The following is an 18,502-nucleotide window of genomic DNA, read 5'->3' on the forward strand; positions in this document are numbered from 1 at the left end:
TTTGCAGGATCCAAAATAATCTGCTTTTTAATCCTATGGAAACCACATCTGATCTTTTCAGCATATCACATATTTCATTACATAGTGTTAGAAATAGTTTTCAGTCATGCTAGTTCCTACACTGCAAAACAATTTCCATATTAACTAGTTTAATCTCATATTAAAATCCTTTAAAAAAAAGTAAAAAAATTGGGGTTTAGGATAATTCCACTGGTTTCTAATGCAAGAATTTTCTGAAACAAATGACAATATCTGAAATAAAGCAGATGATTTCACTAGTATCAAGATGGCACTTGACATGAAAATCCATGAAAAAAGTTGATTTGCACTGGAAGTGAAATTCTCTCACCCCATTGGCAGATTTTCTCACTTGTTTTAAGAACTTGTTTCAAAACTAGATGACTTGCTAAGATGGATATTTCTTGCAGTGTAGCTGAAGACATGGAAAAAGATGAAAAGACTTTTAAGATTACGTAGGCCTTCTCATTTAAAAATTAATGTTAGCTAATCAAATGTACCACTTTGTACAGATTAGTGATTTTTTTGCAATTAAAAATGCAATTATGCGTTTCTATGATTGTGGTAATTTCCTTTGCTACTAAACCCCATTTACCTCTCACAGTACCAAGTCATTTGCCTTTTGGATTGAGGTATGATTGGATAAAACAAAAAGGAATACAATACCACGTAATATGAATAGGAGAAGAAGTGGGGCCATGTAAGAGAGTTCTGTTCAACAGAAACATATGACAACAATACATAAAACCTAGATAGCATACCATAAGAAACACTGTCAATAAAACCTACAGAATGGTATCTAACATACTGTTACAGCACAGCTAAGCATGACCTGCACATACATGAGCACTACTGATTATTCCTACTGTCATGAACAGAGATACAGTGATTATGAAGCAGTGACAGTGATGGTGCCAGTAAGTCTGGCTAGATGTCTGCTTTGACTGGACTTATAATTAATTACTGAGGGCAAAGCAAAGTGTCCTTAAAAGTCCCCACTGTAAAGTATCCAGTGAATCATAATTTGCCTAATGTACCAGTAGTCTAACCTCATGTACCTTGGCCTTGAGCTTCTCTGGACTGTCCTCTACTGACGGCTCTGTGGAACTGAGAGAGAAAGAGAGAGAGGGAGAGAGAGAGAGAGAGAGAGAGAGAGAGAGAGAGAGGGAGAGAGAGAGAGAGAGGGAGAGAAAGAGAGAGAGAGAGAGAAATTAAATGGAGGTTAATGGTGAGATTTACCACAGACTCAAACAGTTTCTGGAACATTCTCTGATTCTCATAAGCACTCATGGAGAATTGGGCATATTCCCAAATCTGTAAAACAGTGTGTGTGTGTGTGTGTGTGTGTGTGCGTGCGTGCGTGCGTGTGTGCGTGTGTGTGTGTGTGACCCTTGTGTGAGACCACTGAGTCCCTGTCTGCTGTGCTAGACAACTGATGCCTCTCTCTCTTTCTGGGGGCGTGCTGCTGGAAACCGTCCCACTGTGCCCAGTGACTAAACGAGTTGGAGCCAGACTAGCAGCAAGAAAACACTGTAAGACTGATGCAATGATCATCTACCTGTTTCCAGGGGAGGCTCTGGGGTCTTTGTCCTTCATTTTGCTTTTCCTGAGGGAGGACCTGAGAGCAACAAAGGTAGAGTGAGAAAAAGCAGCTTCACAGAGTAAAAGACGAGAATATTCTACCCTTCTCCTCCATCTTTACCATCACCGGTGCCATACTTAACATAATCACCATCACTACTGTCACTTTCACTTTCCATCCTCATTCAGTCGATCACTTTGACTACTCTTTGTGCGTCTGTGATAACGGATCACCCATCTCTACTTGGGGGCGGTAACAATTTTCTGATCGCAAAAGCATTTGACACTGCCAAAGGCAAAATACCTCAAATTGTTTGTAATTGCTTTTCAGAAAAAAACTAAACCAAATAGGCACACGATGAATGAATTAGTCATCTGGAATGCATCAACAGCTGGTATGAGTACAAAACCAGAGAAGACTATGACAGTCCCCTCCTCACGCTCTTACCCAGGGTCCAGAGCTTGTCGACAGCTGTTCTCCTCCAGGCTGAGAGAGGGGCTGGACACCACAGGAGACTGAGAGCCTGGGGACACAAACACACCCCCACTCACACGGGTCCCAATTCAAACACATCTTCATTTCATGCAATTTGGTAAATATTGATTATTGTTTATTAGGAGCCCCATTAGCTGATGCTAAATACCATCAGCTAGTCTAAAATTATAATAGGATACAAGCAAATGAGGGGTATTACACAGTCAACAATTCCAATGAACTGCACATGTATGACTGAAAAGTATGAAAAACCAGTTGCAGCATTATGTGTGTGCAAACTAACAGACATACTACATCAAACATACTGAGATAAAGACGACTGAAAAAAAAAAATATATATATATATATATATTCAGTATGAAATAAGTGAGAAATTTTAAAAATATATAGATATATAGATATATGCAGTGTGTACTAATGAGAGAGAATACAGGAATATGAAGACAAATATGTGAAATTACAGCTTATACACAATGGACAAAATCATGCATCACATTCACATTAGCAGGGGCATTACATAAGGCCATTAATGAGTACAGAAAGTGTCTAGGCATGCAGAGAACATGCACGCATGATTTGGATATGTGCATTACGAGCTGTACAACCCATCAAAAACCCCAGTTGGAGGCAACAAATGTACAAAAGCAGTGACATTGTTGTCTGTTTTCATTATCACACTATCACATTGTTGTCTATCTCATCTCAAATTCAAGGCAATCAGTCAACGCTTTGCCCTTCTGGCGTCTGAACTCTTTTTTTTCTATCTTTTTGATGACTGCTTGCTTCGTCTCAAAAACACAAACAAACACACATTTGAATTCAACAGTATGCCTTTGAAGAGACACCATTTGATCCTGCATTACGTGACATCAGTTGAGGTTGGGCGGGGTGGGGGAGTACTAACCCTCCTGGTGCGCCCCTGCGGAGGCCAGCGGGTGCAGCGCTCGCCTGGGCGAGCCCTCGGTGCTGCCCGGGGCCCTGAGGACCGCCGGCCCTCCGTCACACGAGGCTGCGCTGCGCACCGAACCGCTGCGACTGTGGGCCGGACTGCCGTGGCCCTCTGAGACCTGAGGACAGACAGAGAGAGAGAGAGAGAGAGAGATGAAGGGAGGGGAGGAAGACAAAGGGTAGAGTGGGAGAGAGGAAAATGAGGGAGGAGAGGATTAGGAAGGAGGCAAGATGGAAGGAGGAAACAGGGGAGGGGGGACAGAGACAGAGAATGACAGAGAGAGAGAGAGCAAACGGAGAGAGAATGGAGAGAGGAGAGAGAAATGTGACAGAGAGAGAGAGTGCAGAGAAAGAGAGAGAGACATGTGACATACAGAATACAAATGAAAAAATTGAAAGGGGAGAGGAAAGGGGAGACACAAGGTGTGGTCACAGAGAAGACAGAGTGATCGGAGGAAGGACGGATAAAGCGTGATCAAGGGAGAAGCGATTTGAACATCCACCAATGCCGCAGAGACTAAACTGAAAGAAGTCGCTTGACATACTTTCACTGCCTCCAAGTTCTGATTGTGATGGATGAAACCTGCCCTCTTTTCCATCACTTTGAGGAACCTCTTTCTACAATATTCCACGGGAAGTGTCACGCTGTCTGGCTTCTGTATTCCTGCCAATTCCGATTCATTCCTTGAGCCGTTTATCCAATCTGATCTCAGTCCTTCCTACTCTGGCCCACTAAGTGACAGCATTAGCCTGACCAGAGCCTTTCATCCATAAGGAGGCTGTGGCTGTTATTATCACACTGGGAGAGACAATAGGTTGTGACAGCGCCACAGACTCAATGACAGCCGCAGAGCAACGCCCAGCAATTAATCCATTACACATTAAAGGAACGGGAAGGGGTTAAAGACACACACACACACACTAATTACACATGCTGTAGTGTGATTAGAGGAAAGCATTAAACATGAAAGTAATCAACTTTAGGGAAACACATTGAGAATAATGGGGCTTGTTTGATAAAGGATGATCACATCTGTCCGTGTCACATCCTGCTGCTACTTTTAACAGATGCTGGTAATATGAAAGTCTGTTGTTGCAAATAAAAGTGTGTGTTTCATCTAAATTTGCATCGAAAATCAGGTGCGTGTGTGTGTGTGTGTGTGTTCATACGAACCTCTCCCTCTGTGGAGCTGATGCTGTCTCGGGCTAGTCCTCTATAGCCCTTCTTTTTGCTGGGTGAGTGGGGAGAGCCCTCCCTCAGGTCTGGAGCTACACACACACACAAACACACACACACACACACATATAAACACAAACACGCACATACACACATACCGCAGAGAGAAATAACAATCCTGATTTAGCGTGACAGGATAAAAAAATATACCGCTGTATAATAAAGTTGTTCATCAAAAGCATTTGTCCCTCAATTAGCTGCACGTTTTCTTTCATTTCTGTCGTATTAACATGCACTTAATTTGGCCTGGGTCCAGCGTTAATACCCCAACTGAATAAGTCTATTAAAAAACAATCAACTCAGTTAAAATATCAAGTCTCCATTCCCCCAAAAGTAACACTACTAATTAGGCAAGTCATTATCATTTATCTAATCATTCCCCATCTCTACAGGGAGACACTGTCAGAGAAGACAAAGACTGAATCACTTAAAATTGTGAGGAAGAGATCATTTCAGCGGATTCTCTCTTCTCCTCCCACCCTCTCTCTCTCTCTCCTTTCTATCCTGTTCTACCCGTCTCCCTCAAACCCCCCTTTCTAATACTGAGTAATGGGCTGCCTCATCCAGATCAGTGCAGATCAAATCACTCTGCGCTCCTGTCTGCGCTGTACAGTATCAGATACGACGCTTCTCCGCGCGCGCTCCGTTCAGACAGATGCAGCCACTGAACTAAAGTCAGCGGATTTTAAAAAGACTAGAGGAGAACAAAGCTAGACAGATGTGTTCAAAAGGGATTACTTGTTTGTTTTTGTTTGTTGAGGTCCAACGTGAAACCGGGGTCAGAGGTGAAAGAGTATGTGGAGGTTAAGGGAAGTAAAGGAGAAGAGAGGGGATTTGTGACAAGAGGAATAGTGTAACATGTGCTTAATCCAAGGACAGATCTAGGCATTGCTCTATGTCTGTGTGTGTGTGTGTGTGTGTGTGTGTGTGTGTGTGTGTGTGAGAGAGAGAGAGTGAGTCTACAAGTGAATGTTTACAGCAGGCAACAAGACAATCCTTGAATCCCTTCAATGTCCTTCACAGGAAACTGATAGTGAATAAACTCTCCAGGGGCTTAAAAGGTCATGGCTGGTTGAGAGGTGCATCATGGGTCATCTTAGGGTCAGACAACTTGATCCTTCCTAAGAAACCTTCCTATGCTCTGAAACTTAAACAGTATCACAAGGGAGCTATATACTGTATATCATACTTTGCTCCTATTATAAAGAGTGAATGTGGTTTTACATATTTGAGCAATAAGATGAATGCTTGGTTTATCTTACCAGACCACTAACAGCCTGAAATGTGGGCACATCATCTGCAGAATGACATAACTCAAGCTTTCCTTGTGTCATTTTCAAGAATTCAAAATGCATTAGCTACTATTTTGTCCAGACCTGGCTATAGCAACAGCTACTGATTGATTTTACTTCCATGTCACACACTAAAGGTGCCCAGTCCTCATTAGCTTACTTTGCTTAATTTTACATTATAGACACCCATCGTTTCTGAAGGCATAGCTCTAAATGTTTGTTATTCACTGTGTCAGTTCACATAACTGAGACAATATCATGGTATTGTGGGTCAAGGCACATACATACATTTGACAGTAAATTTAAGGTTTAAAATTTTCTACCAATTTGGCCACAAAAAATATTGAAAACTGAAAAAGTAGACCTAACAGAATCTGGGATGATCTGGCACTGGACAAGTAGCACACTGAGAAAACTTTAGAACTATATTTAAGACTTAATTTAACTTTTAAGACGAGCACATGAGGACCTGTAGATGCCCTGTTCATGTTGACTCTCCTATCTTTACTTTCACTATCCAATAAAGCAGAAATGCCATCACAGTCATCCTGATAAAGACCAATCCCCGTATAAACAGACCTCTGGCTTGTGCGGCGGCCCTGGCAGGGCTGTGTTGCTGGGCGCCGAGCCTCTCAGCGCTGTTGCTGTTGTTGTTGTTGACCTGGATGCCGTTCTGCTTCATCAGCTGCATTAGCTCCGACTCCAACGCTGCAATCTGGAGAGAGAGAGAGAGAGGGCCGATCGATGTTAATCGGCCGTGGGCATTTACCTGCTGAAAACATTTGCTTTAAAATACTGAAATGAAGGGCAAAATTGGGAGTGCACAATATATCTTCTATTAATTTACTTTGGAAATGCTGAATCACTTACTGGGGATAGCCAAGTGCAAGTGGGGATGGCCAAGTGCAACTGGGGATGGCCAAGTGCAAGTGAATCCAAGCTCAACTGAAGTACTTCAACATTTGAATGTAAATTTGCACCAGTATGGCTATAACCTTAGTTTGAGGATAAAACTCCTGCCTTGTTGGATTCAGGTTATACTTGTTTTTTCACCACTGTTTCCTGTGCCACACTTCACCATTCCCTCTTTACAAAGCCATGCAGTAGTAAAATGAGTGTTCAGTGTGCAGAATAACAGTAGAGGACAGTAGGGTGGACTGCCCAGTCTGCTATGAAGCATGGGCAAAGACTTGAGCAGAAAACCACAGCAACTGTCAAGTTACAAGACCAGGAAAGTAGAAAATCAATGCAGAGTATGACAAAAGCTCCTGCCACGGTCCCCTGCACACAAAGCAAATCTGCTGTGCCCCCTGTCCAGTGAGGAGAAAAACTCAGGTTCATTTTATACATGGGCAGACATGGGCACAGATATTCTCTAAACCCTCCGGAGGGAAAACAGTGGTCTAGTGATGGACTACTGTCACACCAGTCTTTTTGATCTTGTTGATTGTTCACATGCAAATACCTATACTTACCTTTACTACATGTACACCACAATACACATAATATGCTTGAACAGGTATAGAGTGTAAGAGAGAGAGAGAGAGAGAGAGAGAGAGACAGAGAGAGAGAGAGAGAGAGAGAGAGAGAGAGATGGTCCTTGGAAGGAGTTGGCTTGCCTACAGCTCATCTTCTCACTGCAAATCACATTTACAGCTTGTGCTATAAAAGAAACAGTATAAATATTCGGGATATGTACAACCCAACATTATTGAAGTTGATCACGCTGCAACCAAACGATCCATTTTTGCAGGTTCTTCAACATTTATCAGTTACTTTTTACAGCATTTTAAGCACTAGGAAGGAGCGCAATGTTCATTATTGCTTATTTTAACTCCTGTGAGCTCTGTTTTGTTTGCAAGCCAATGAGTTTGCTGTTTGCAGACACAGATAGACAGACTGAGAGACAGGGAGGTAAACAGAGAAAAGTGGAAATGAGAGATGGACAGAGTGAGAGAGAAAAAACAAGAGCTGCTGGTTTACCCTGACTTGCAGCCCCTGGATCTCAGCCAGGTGAGCTTTCTCAGCCTCTTCCAGCCTCCTCCTCTCCGCATCCTCCTTCTGGACAAACTCCACCTCTCTGGAGGGACAGGAGGGAGGGGAGATGTTAATGTGCTGAGTGGGTGTGTGTTAAGAGAGAAAAAGGGAGAGAGACGTGTGTGTGGGTGGGTGTGTGTGTGTGTGTGTCGTTGCGTGCCATAGTGCCTGCCTCTCGCTCAGCTGTGGCGTTAGGGGAGCCGCGGCTGTTTCAGACTGTCACTGTGACTCACTTCACTCTGACCCCGCTGCTCATAGTGGACACACACACACACACACACACACACACACACACACACACACACACACACACACACACACACACATCCCTTGCAAGAATAATAAACATAGCCGTTTCCCGGGCCTGCTTTGCCCTTGGTCGGGGAGCTCGCTGTCTCTCCTCTGCAGCCTGTTTAGCTCGGTCCTCTGCTAGACATCAGCATGGAGAGTTTGTTTCCACAGTTAGCCTGCATTGGCCTGCAGGGCCGGAGCCAATTAGAGGCAGTCAGACTGGAGGGGAGCAGGAGAGGCTGTGATGGGACTGACCAAAGAGATCAGCGCACTGAAGGGGAGGAGAGGCACACTGCATGAGAATGGAAACTCGGCTCTTACTGTTGAAATGGGAAGGGACTCACAGAGGGAAATGTAGGAGATATTCTCCTTCTGTGTTCTGGTTACTAAGGCTAGTGAGAGTGGCTCTAGAAGGAATAACAGAGGAATTCATCTGAAATTATTTACCACAGTATAAGTTCAATGCCAGGAATTTTAGGAAGTGGTAAATATGTTGTAGATATAACTGCCATGTAAATAATATTTCGTTTCAGGTTATGTGCCTGTCTCAGCAAGGCAAGGAGATTCATTCAGTTCAGTCAGTTAAGTAGAAGGTGCTGACTGCACTAGGCTACACTCAACTACATCAACCAGAGCAACATAGTGGCCTGGACAGGAAGACATTAGATGAGTCCATGGCATAGACAAGACACGATTAAACAAGCTTCAGCCTAGTGTCCTGAATTCAATTCTTCTATAAGGCATTAATGAGCTTCAGCAGCCTTTTTAGGTTAAATTTACTCTGAAATACATGAAAATACAGCTTGCTGAAGCCTATGATTCTGGGCCTACATTGCCTTGAATTACTTCTGCTAAACGTGCTTGGTGTTGCTCTGGGCCAGTGGTTCTCAAAGTGGGGTCCGGGGCCCCCCAGTGGTCCTTGAGGAGTTTCCAGGGGGGCCCAGCAAAATGAGGAATAGTTTATTTCATTATAATTTACTAGAAATGACCCCAATGAGAGAATGTGTATGATTGGATATTCTAATCATTGGTTTCACTCTCACCTCTATTATCTCTCTCTCTACAGTGTAGACAGTCATACAATTCTATACTAAATCAGCAACTAAAATCTGCCAATATGGGGGTTCCTGAGACAAAATCTGATCAATGAATTATTATCAATGGGGGTCCATGGCCTAATCTGCGTCTGATTGGGGATCCTTAACAAGAAAAACTTTGAGACGCCTTGCTCTAGGCTCAAGAACAAGGTCAGAAAACATTTCTGCCTCACACCCTAATCATAATCCAGGCTCACTAGCTTAACCTGGACTTAACTCACTTCTGCTGGAAGTCCTTGATGAGTTTCTTGGCTTTGTTGTACTTCTTCTCCAGTGCCTGGTACTGGGCCTGGGCCTCCTTCAGGTGTTCGTTGACGGTGTGGCAGAGGGTCTGGGCCTCGATCCAGTAGCTCTCCAGCTTCAGCATCCTCTCCTTGTTCTCCTCGATGCTGGCCTTCAGCTGGCTCTTCTCCTTCTCCCAGCGCTGCTTCTCCCTCTCCACCGACGCCAGCTGGGAGGGGGGAACATTTTACAGTTCCATTTTAGCCATTTAGCTGACACTTATTTAGAGCGATTTAGATTGAGTAGGTAGGGGTTCAGTGCCTCGATGAAGGACTTGAACAGGACAGGAAGAGATTAATTCCAAAATGAGATATTCATTATCTGAAAAATATGACAACTACTCTAACAAAACACATGCTGCTATAAAAGCTCACTCTTGAATGTAATTGAAGTTATTAGCTATCTTGAGCCCTCTACAACTTAGAGGATGTTATCATCTGTGTGTTTTTTTTAATATTGAGCAATGATTTTTTTTTTTCTCTGAAAATGGATACAGTGTTTTGAAATAAATCCTTTCATATTTTACCATGCTCTACAGCTGGTCCCTCACACCAAAGCAGAAGTAGAGGGATTTCTGTTGTCTGTCTAAACAACCACGACAGCACTTCAAAACATTAAACTGGGCACAACCAAATCAAATCAAATAACATCAGAGCTGACAAAGAGACATGAAACACGACAAATCCAGATGTCGTATTTAGGCAGATCACTGTCTGAAGGGTTATGTGATAACCTCCGCCCAAATGGGGGCTGATGTCACACACCAGCTACTCAAAGTAAAACCCCTCACTGAGTTCTATTTAACTGTATTCAACAGTTCCTTAGGTGCAACACAGTCTGCATACAGAGCACAAATTGCAGTACTTTGTTCCCCCATAAAAGTGGGTCTATCCCTCCCCTCTATAAAGCTTTTTAGGCACCACTTCTCTAATGTGTTTCAGCATATCGACTCACAGCACATTAATTTGGGAATTAATCAAATTAGGCCATTAAATTTGACTGAGCATATAAATTATACACTGTAGATGGTACAGATGCTTGCATATATACACACACACACACACACACACACACACACACACACACACATGCACGCACACACACCTACACACACACACACCTACATGCACACATACACACATGCACACACATGGCTTTCAGAGTGCAGAAAGAGGAATAAAACAGAAACTCTCCGGGTGCTCGCTGTTCTCACTTTCTTGCTTCCTTAAGAGACACTTGTGACATTGAGAGCTGAGGGGGAGGGGAATTTTTGCAGAACAGTGAAAGGCAAACTGCTGAAATATACATGCAATAGCAGACCCTTTACGTAAGGTACACCTGAAACACCAACTATTGCAGTCTATTGCGGGATGCTACATTTTTTTTTAAGATATCTGACATTTATAGATACTGCAAGCCATTTTACAGCACAAGCAGAATGCTTACTAGCCAAGGTCTTCGTAAAATGATGTTACCTATCCCTTCCTAACCAGCAAAATCTATCCCCAAAACTTTCCCAACAAGCCTGAACTCCTGTTCCCAAACTTCCCTGTTTCTGTTACATCTGGCAAGTTACACATCCATTTACACATTTTTTGAACTCTGACAAACTTCCATCATTTGTACCTACAACCGGTCGGCCCACTGACACTTTGAATCTCTTACCTTGTTTTTAAGCTTCTGGATCTCGGCCTCGGTCACTGTGTGTTTGATCTGGAGCTGTTGGGAGGAGAGGAGACGGGAGAGAGAAGGCAAGGCGGTCAGATGATCAAATGCATGGCTGCGCAGGCTCTCTGCTGTCGATACAGTGTGACGGACGGAGGCAGCCGACCCTGTCCTCCCCTGACAGCATCGCTGCTCCAGCACTGACACACTCTCTCACAGGGGAGCCAGAGAGGCAGGGAAAGGCAAGAGACAGCGACAGACAGATACAGTAGATGGATACAGCCATGTAGTGGAAGTTAAAAAGGTGGGAAAGCTATGAACTCATCATGAGGCCAACAACCACAGATACACAAGAATCAATTACATTTTCAGAAAAACATTAACTTATGCTTTTTCTTTTCCTATGATGCGCACTATGAATTTACATCATAACAATTTATGTCAGCCTATAAAAGGTGTGAAAAATGTATTCCTCAAATAAAAAGGCGTTTAACTGAGTTTAGGTGGGGTTAGCCTCCACTACATCCCTGGATGGATGGATGGATAGATATAGATAGCTGTAGATTTCAATTGTTTCCAATGCAAATCTATTTTCTTGAATTGATGCCTTATTCTGCCCTGTTTCAAGATAATGACACTTGTTTCTAAAAACAGAGACTGCATTGGAAACAAGTGTAATCGTCTCAACCCACTTCACTTGTTTTAAGAAAATTAAGGTTTATTAAGTTAATTTATTAAATTAAGATTTTAGCACTGAATATGAGTCTAAATGGCTTGTTAAGATGGATATCTTTTGAAGTGTAGAGTGCTAGATAGATAGAGAGTGAGAGAGAGCGATGACAAGGGAGGTAAGGATGGAGAGGGAGATGGATGGTCATGCAGAGGCACGGGAGAGAGAGAGAGAGATGGTGAAAGAGCAGAAGTGAAAAGGAGAGGAAGAGATGGAGAGAGAACTGGATGCAGAGCAAGAGATGCAGAAACAGAAATGAAGGAAAAGCAGAGCATGAGCGAGTGAGGAAGGGAGAAAGAAGGAAAGAGTGATAGAGGGAGCTGTGGGAGAGTTTAACTTGAGCCACTTGTCCTCGGTCAAACGACACAATGAGAGGGCAAAGTGTAAGAAATAGTGAGCCAGATTAGCGGTTTAACCAATCTGTCAGTGAACATTGAGAATTTGATCACAATTAATCCCAATCCAAAATATCACACTAAAGTCATTATACTTCATGAAGCTGATTTAATGCCATATGGACCGTATCAGGCAGCTCTCTGCATCTTTTATCCCTTCTGATATGATTACACTAAGCTTTGTGGAGCATTCAAACAATCGCTACTTTGATGTGCGCTGGATTCTCTTGTCTGCCTGAAGAGAGGCAGAGATTTGAAACACAAAAAGAGCATTAAGTGGAAACTGTGTGTGTGTGCATGTGTGCATTAGAAAATGTGAATAAAGACCTGCGATACTGCGCCTGTGTTGACTAAGGCACTAATGATTACTCTGTTGGCTCCAAAACAGAGTTCAAAACACCATCAAAAAGGAAAAGGAGCCCGCATCCCAGCCAATTAGGGCACAAGCCTCAAAAAAGAACATTAAAAAGCTGAAATAGTTCAAAAGAGATTCTTTTAATTTGACATGGTACAAAAAGTGGAAGAAATGAGTACTAATGATAGCCTGATGGGCTGAAACATATGCTTAAATTATTATCTTCACTTCTCATTTTTTTGCACTTTCTGAGCCCTTTTGCTCCATGTCAAATTAAAAGAACCTTTTCTTTTTTTTTTTACCATCTCATCTTCTTCTTAATGTCCTTTTTTGAGGCTTGATGCGCTAACTGGCTGGCTCCTTTTCCCTTTTGATGGCGTGTGTTAGAAAGGAAAGAGAGAAAAGGAAGAAACGGTGAGAAGAAAAAAAGTAAAAGATACTTAGTGTATCTAGAGAGGGGGGCGTGATATAGAGAAGAGGAGAAAATGGGAGAGCGCAAAAGAAGTGCATAGGGCTTGGGACCGGAGATTACATTATTGTTTCACTCAATATCCCCAGCAGTGCCCGCAGTGCAGCTGAAGCCATTTGTTAAATGTGTCATACAGCTATTGTGGCAGTCGGGGGACAGGCTGAAGCGATACGGTGCCAAAAGCAGTGCCGGAGAGCTCGATCAATATTACCAGCTGCTCAGCCACCTAAAAAAGCATAAAAACGAGTTAACTGTCGATGAATACAATCTGCTGTTTTGTAGCTGCGGCCTTGAGGTGAGATCATTGTTAGAAGCGCGGCACCGAAAGTTGAACGAAGGTTATTGTTTTTTTGGAGGCCAGTTGGGTGAAGAGCTGCCAAGACCGGGATACAGATCGGATCGAAACACGGGCTTGAAGTGTTGGCTCTTTCTCCGCTTTGGTGGATTTTAACTAAACATGGGTAATTGGGGATGTAATGAGCATACTGTAGGTCTTACATCGGTTTTGTATTCAGGCCTCTAATCATCCAGATTAGGAATTAGGGAGGGTAAGCGGATCTTAGATTGTGACAAAAGAATCAAACTCTGCCAAGTAAATCAGGGGCATTAGATTCCATTGTGTAGGTTTCTTTTACTATTTATATAATTTCCTCACTTTCTGTGACTAAGTTATATTCTAGAGTCTGTGTGGGTAAATTTGTTATTTATTCTTCAAGTCTCTCCTTTAACTAAAACGCCAGGCACTGATGAGAAAGAGTGAAATATGTTGGGCTTGCACTGGTCCCACATCAGTATTCTTTACTCTGATATTCAGGAGTCGGGGTTGAAACAGAGTTTTGCAGACTGGACGCGTTACCTCTCTGAACTTCTGGTAGAGTTTGGTGGCATCTAACTCCGAGGGAGACAAGATGTCCTCCGTCTCCGGCAAGTCAAACACCTCGATGCTCTTCTCCTCGCCCGCCACCGTCGGCCCCGCCTCCTCCTCATCTGTGGCGTACTCCCCTGTCTGCTTTGAGAGGGAACACAGCAGTCAGTAACGTGGGGTCGAAACTTTCCCCGGACATTTTTTACACTTCACAGATGCAGTACACTATAGAGATGTGTGTAATATCGGCTTTCCCACATTACCCGCCTTCAGTCCTTGGTGGAAGACAAAGAGAACTGTGCATGTATCTGTGTGTGTATATCAACGTATTGTGGGTGTGTCTGTTTGTGTTTGTTTATGTCTGTACAACATTCACAGTCAATATGGGCTGGACCTGTAATTAGACAGTGTGCTATTGTACAGTACAGTGACTGCCAGGCTCTGCTCTGTTATCCAGTAAAAGCTATTAGCATTCACCCTTCATTAAGGGGTCAGCAGCCTGCAAAACAGAGACAAGACATCCAGTTGTCCAACTGCAGCGTCCGTTTCTCCGATGTCTCTCTCTCTTTGTCCTTCTGTCGCCTTTCTATCCGCCATCTATCCTTAAAGCTCCGCCAGTCAGAGCGCATCACGTTGCTCTAAATGCTGCACATCGCGTGTCTAAGCACTAGCAGAAAATCCTCATGCTATCCACTCTTCACTATCTATTTTGCATAAGTAATACTATTTTAGCGCGACAGGTTATATAACATTTAGTTAACCTACTTAGTTACCCAAAACTTTGTCAAAAATGCATTGCGTTGACAGCCTGACGAGCCGTAATTGTCATTGCTATAAAAATAAGACACGAGATAACTTATGCTGGCCAAATCTGTACTTTTTAACTTTGATTATTAACTGTTTGTCTCCCACCTTCCCATGCGCAATTAGTTTACAGGTCAAAAAATAGAACGCATAGTGTGTTTAGAGCCTGTAAACTAAATTAGAGCCTGTAATAGAGCCTATCAACTAAGTGTTATCATTGAATCAAGAAAACCTTATCATTATTATTGCTTTAAAAAAAATCAAAAGGATTTGAGTTGAACTACATTTTTGTGGCTTGGTATCAATGTAGGCTATAGGCTCCTGTTTTTATAGGCTACTGGAACAAATGCTTGCTAGGCTGTTTTTCATTTCTCCCATTCACAAAATAAAATTAATGTTGGCATCAGGCTTTGGATCTAGGTGGATTTTGGGAGTGTTCACTTGATGGCTGACGCCCAACAGCAACCCCTGAAAGCTTCAGTGTAGCTCGGCTGTAAACATCTCTCATCTCCCATTAACTATCTCTCTCTCTATTCATCAATCCATCTGTCTGTGTCATTTTCCTGCACTGTGTAACCATGTGGATCTCCATATTTTTTATGATTGTTAAGTAATTATTTATTCACAGAGGATGAATGGAGATGAACTGTTTCCCTGAGTGGAAAATGAATGGACTGTCTCTCTCTCTCTCTCTCTTTCTCTCTCTCTTTCTCTCTTTCCCTTTCTGTCCAGCACTCTTTGTTTCCCCTCTTTCTTGACCACACATCTTGCTCTGTCTCTCTATATTTCTATATCTCATTTGCTCTCTGTACAATCTATCTTTCTGTAGTTTCTTGTCTGTCTGCTTCTATCTGTCTCACACACACACACACACACACACACACGCTCGCTCAGTCTCACTTTCTCTCTCATCCTCTTGGTCTATATCCTATCCCCATCTCTCCTCCTCCACTTCCCTCCATCCATCTCCCTGCCAGATAGCGATATTCAGGCCTGATTTGTTTGCCTGCATGGCCGATAGAGAGTCCCATTTCCATAATAGGCTTCCCTGTTGCCATGGTACCAACATCCTACATTAAGGTCCCATTTACCGAAGGTGGCGTTAACCATTGTATACATGGGAGGGGCAATGAAACACCAATTTGCATATGATAAATGCATCACCTGCTACTGCATGCATGATGATCAGGAGAGGAAGGGACGGTGCGGGGAGAAAATTTCCCCGCTGTTGTTTAGTGGGTGCTCAGTGTGCGATGATCTGCACTATGAATATCTAATATGAGTGTGATATATGCATAATGTCTGTCACTGCCTGCTAGAGGAGACAGCTGTGATAGGGCTTTTGATTGCAGGGGGAGTGTATATGTGTGAGTGTGTGTGTGTGTGTCTCTAAATCTGCCAGTTGGGTCTGATAATTTCACTTGTATCTAATGCAAATCTGCTTTCTTGATGCTGGTGGAGTGATCTGCCTTGTTTCTCAGGATATTCACCCTTGTTGTTTCTACAAAAATGAAACAAGTGAAACTGTTTTGAAACCAAGTGGAATTAATCTCACTCCACTGGCAGAGCTTCTCGCTTGTTTTATGAAAAAAGTATTTTCAAGACTGAATATGGGACTAAATGACTTGATGATAAAATGATGGAAACATTTTTGTGTGTGTGTGTGTGCACATTCGTCACCTTCTGACAGATGGGCACGTGTGCATCTGTGTTTGATTATGCATAAATGAAACCACACACACAAGCGGGCTCGTATGTGTGTGTGTGTGTGTGTGTGTGTGTGTGTGCCTGTCTGTTCCTAACTAAAGGAGCACCTCCCCTCTTGGGACCCGAGCCCCAGCTCCAGATAAAGAGCTGTCTGCCACATCTAGCCAGGCAGCACTCATTGTGAGAAATACCCCCCCCCCCCCACTCACACCCCCCTGGTGAGAACTTGTTCTAATATTTATAGAGATATTAATATTGATGAGGCCCTTTTATTGCCCCATAGATCACACTAATGGCTTCCTAATTGTTTACCCTATCGGCAGTTGTGTAGGGAGTTATGGATGCCTTGGTGTGCTATGGTGGCAGATTTTGAGTGTGTTTTTATAGCGTAGGTTTGGTAATCCATTTATGGATTAGCAATTTTAATACAATCACCATCCTCGTTTCTATGTGTCCTGTGGGGATCTGTGGGAGAGGCTACTCCTTCACTTACAAGATCACATAGCACGTCTAAAGGTTTGTTTTGATTTTCACCATGCAGATCTGAGACGATGACAGAGATGGGGAAGAAGAGAAGAAGAAGGAAGGTTTCTTGCATGTATAAATCCTCAAAGCACGGTGAGGTCTTTCCCAACGGCTGAATTCCTGCCTTGACTTTCCAAGCGCTGACAGTGTTACATGTGTATGGGGCCGTGATTACGGTAGTGTTGTGATTGGCTTCCAAGGCGTGGAGTAGGGTCGCTTATGCATGAGGACCCTCAATCCACCATCCACCAGGAAATGAGGGACTTCTAACAATGGTGATGAGGACAGCGCACGGAGGAGCTTGAGTGTGTGAGTGTGAGTGTGTGTGTTTGCATGTGTACATCCACGCATGAGTGCATTTGTTCCTGTGTGTGTCTGTGTGTGTACGGTATGCATTCATTCATGTTACTATATGATTATATGCACGTGTGCGTGCGTATGTATGTGTGCGTCTGTATGCTGTATGCATTCATGCATGTGTGCACACAAGTGCGTGTCTACCAGGGCACCTGAGGGTACGCACGCACAAACTCTCTCTCTCTCTCACACACACACACACACACACACACACACACAAATAGCATGAGTTACAGGGCCCTGAGCTCAGTGGCTGGTGGATTAGCCGCTCTATAAGTAAGCAGCAGCATCAGAGAGGGAAACGCTGAGGGATGCGTGTGTCCCGGGAAGTGTCCAGGATTGTGTGTGTGGTGGTTACCTCGTCGTCGTCAGCGTCATACTGAGCGTACTGCTGCTCCAGCAGCTCTCTCTGCCTCCTCTCCTGCTCCAGGGTCTGCTGGATGAGTGTGGCCACCTCGCTCTGCTGGCCCGGGCGCTCTCGGCCAATCACAAACCTGTGACGACACGCAACCGGCCAATCAGCAACTCCTCATTCTGTCGTCTTAGTCATTGCTCGTAACCCATAACCCTAACCCAAACGCGCAATGAGTCAACCAGCCTGTCAGTTACATATTATTATATATAATGTCATACAAACATTTAAACATGGGTTTGGGCATCAATAAATCACATTAAATCTGAGACATTAGTATAATTGCTGTAAACAAATGAGACCATCATCACCCTCCACACTGCATTTTACACTGTGTGCCACCAGGTCGTCATCATCACAATCTTTTCATTGATTTTCCACTGAGACATACAGCGGACATCATACCTGACAGTCATACCCCTTATTAAGACGTATAAGTATTACACCTGTACTTCAAGTTCTTACATCTTCTTATCGTAGTTGTGTGTATTTGTATAGAGAGACATGACCACAGCAGTCAGTGTGTGAGACTGGCAGAGGCCCACAGCCACGTACCAATGACAGCGATATCTGAATGAGTATCAGGGCAGTGGGGGTGGGGGTGTGGGGGGGCAGTCAGGACACACACTGTAATGTGACAGGACAGTCAGCCCAGGCAGCCTGCCGTTAGCCTGGAATGGAAGTAAATGGAGAGCGCCCATAGGCAATTTCACAGCAGGCAGTGCCTCCAAGCTATAGTCCCGACAAGGCTTACTACTGTAGCTACACATAGGGCCTACCTACATACACACTGAGAGTAACATAAAAGCTGTCTGATGTGGGGAAGGAAGAGACAGGGAGGAACAAATCTGAAAATACAGAGAAGACAAAGGGAGACAGAGAACGGGGAGAGAGAGAGAGAAAAAAGTTATATATGGTAGAAAAGAGATGCGCTGAGAG

General features: G+C 43.5%; 1 protein-coding gene across 1 annotated transcript in view; it reads right to left on the reverse strand.

Annotated features, from left to right (window-relative positions):
• ppp1r9a (protein phosphatase 1, regulatory subunit 9A) overlaps positions 1–18,502 on the reverse strand; it is a 52,477-nt gene that overhangs the window by 5,531 nt on the left and 28,444 nt on the right. Inside the window, exons 6-15 of the mRNA XM_071910765.2 lie at positions 17,510–17,645; positions 13,750–13,902; positions 10,945–10,998; positions 9,219–9,448; positions 7,556–7,652; positions 6,152–6,287; positions 4,218–4,306; positions 3,000–3,162; positions 2,048–2,123; positions 1,077–1,125 (exon numbers count right to left, since the gene is read on the reverse strand). Coding sequence (XP_071766866.2) covers positions 1,077–1,125; positions 2,048–2,123; positions 3,000–3,162; positions 4,218–4,306; positions 6,152–6,287; positions 7,556–7,652; positions 9,219–9,448; positions 10,945–10,998; positions 13,750–13,902; positions 17,510–17,645 — 1,183 coding nt within the window. The remainder of the gene's footprint in view (positions 1–1,076; positions 1,126–2,047; positions 2,124–2,999; positions 3,163–4,217; positions 4,307–6,151; positions 6,288–7,555; positions 7,653–9,218; positions 9,449–10,944; positions 10,999–13,749; positions 13,903–17,509; positions 17,646–18,502) is intronic.

This window comes from Centroberyx gerrardi, chromosome 19 (genome assembly GCF_048128805.1).
Source record: "Centroberyx gerrardi isolate f3 chromosome 19, fCenGer3.hap1.cur.20231027, whole genome shotgun sequence".
Taxonomy (NCBI): domain Eukaryota; kingdom Metazoa; phylum Chordata; class Actinopteri; order Beryciformes; family Berycidae; genus Centroberyx; species Centroberyx gerrardi.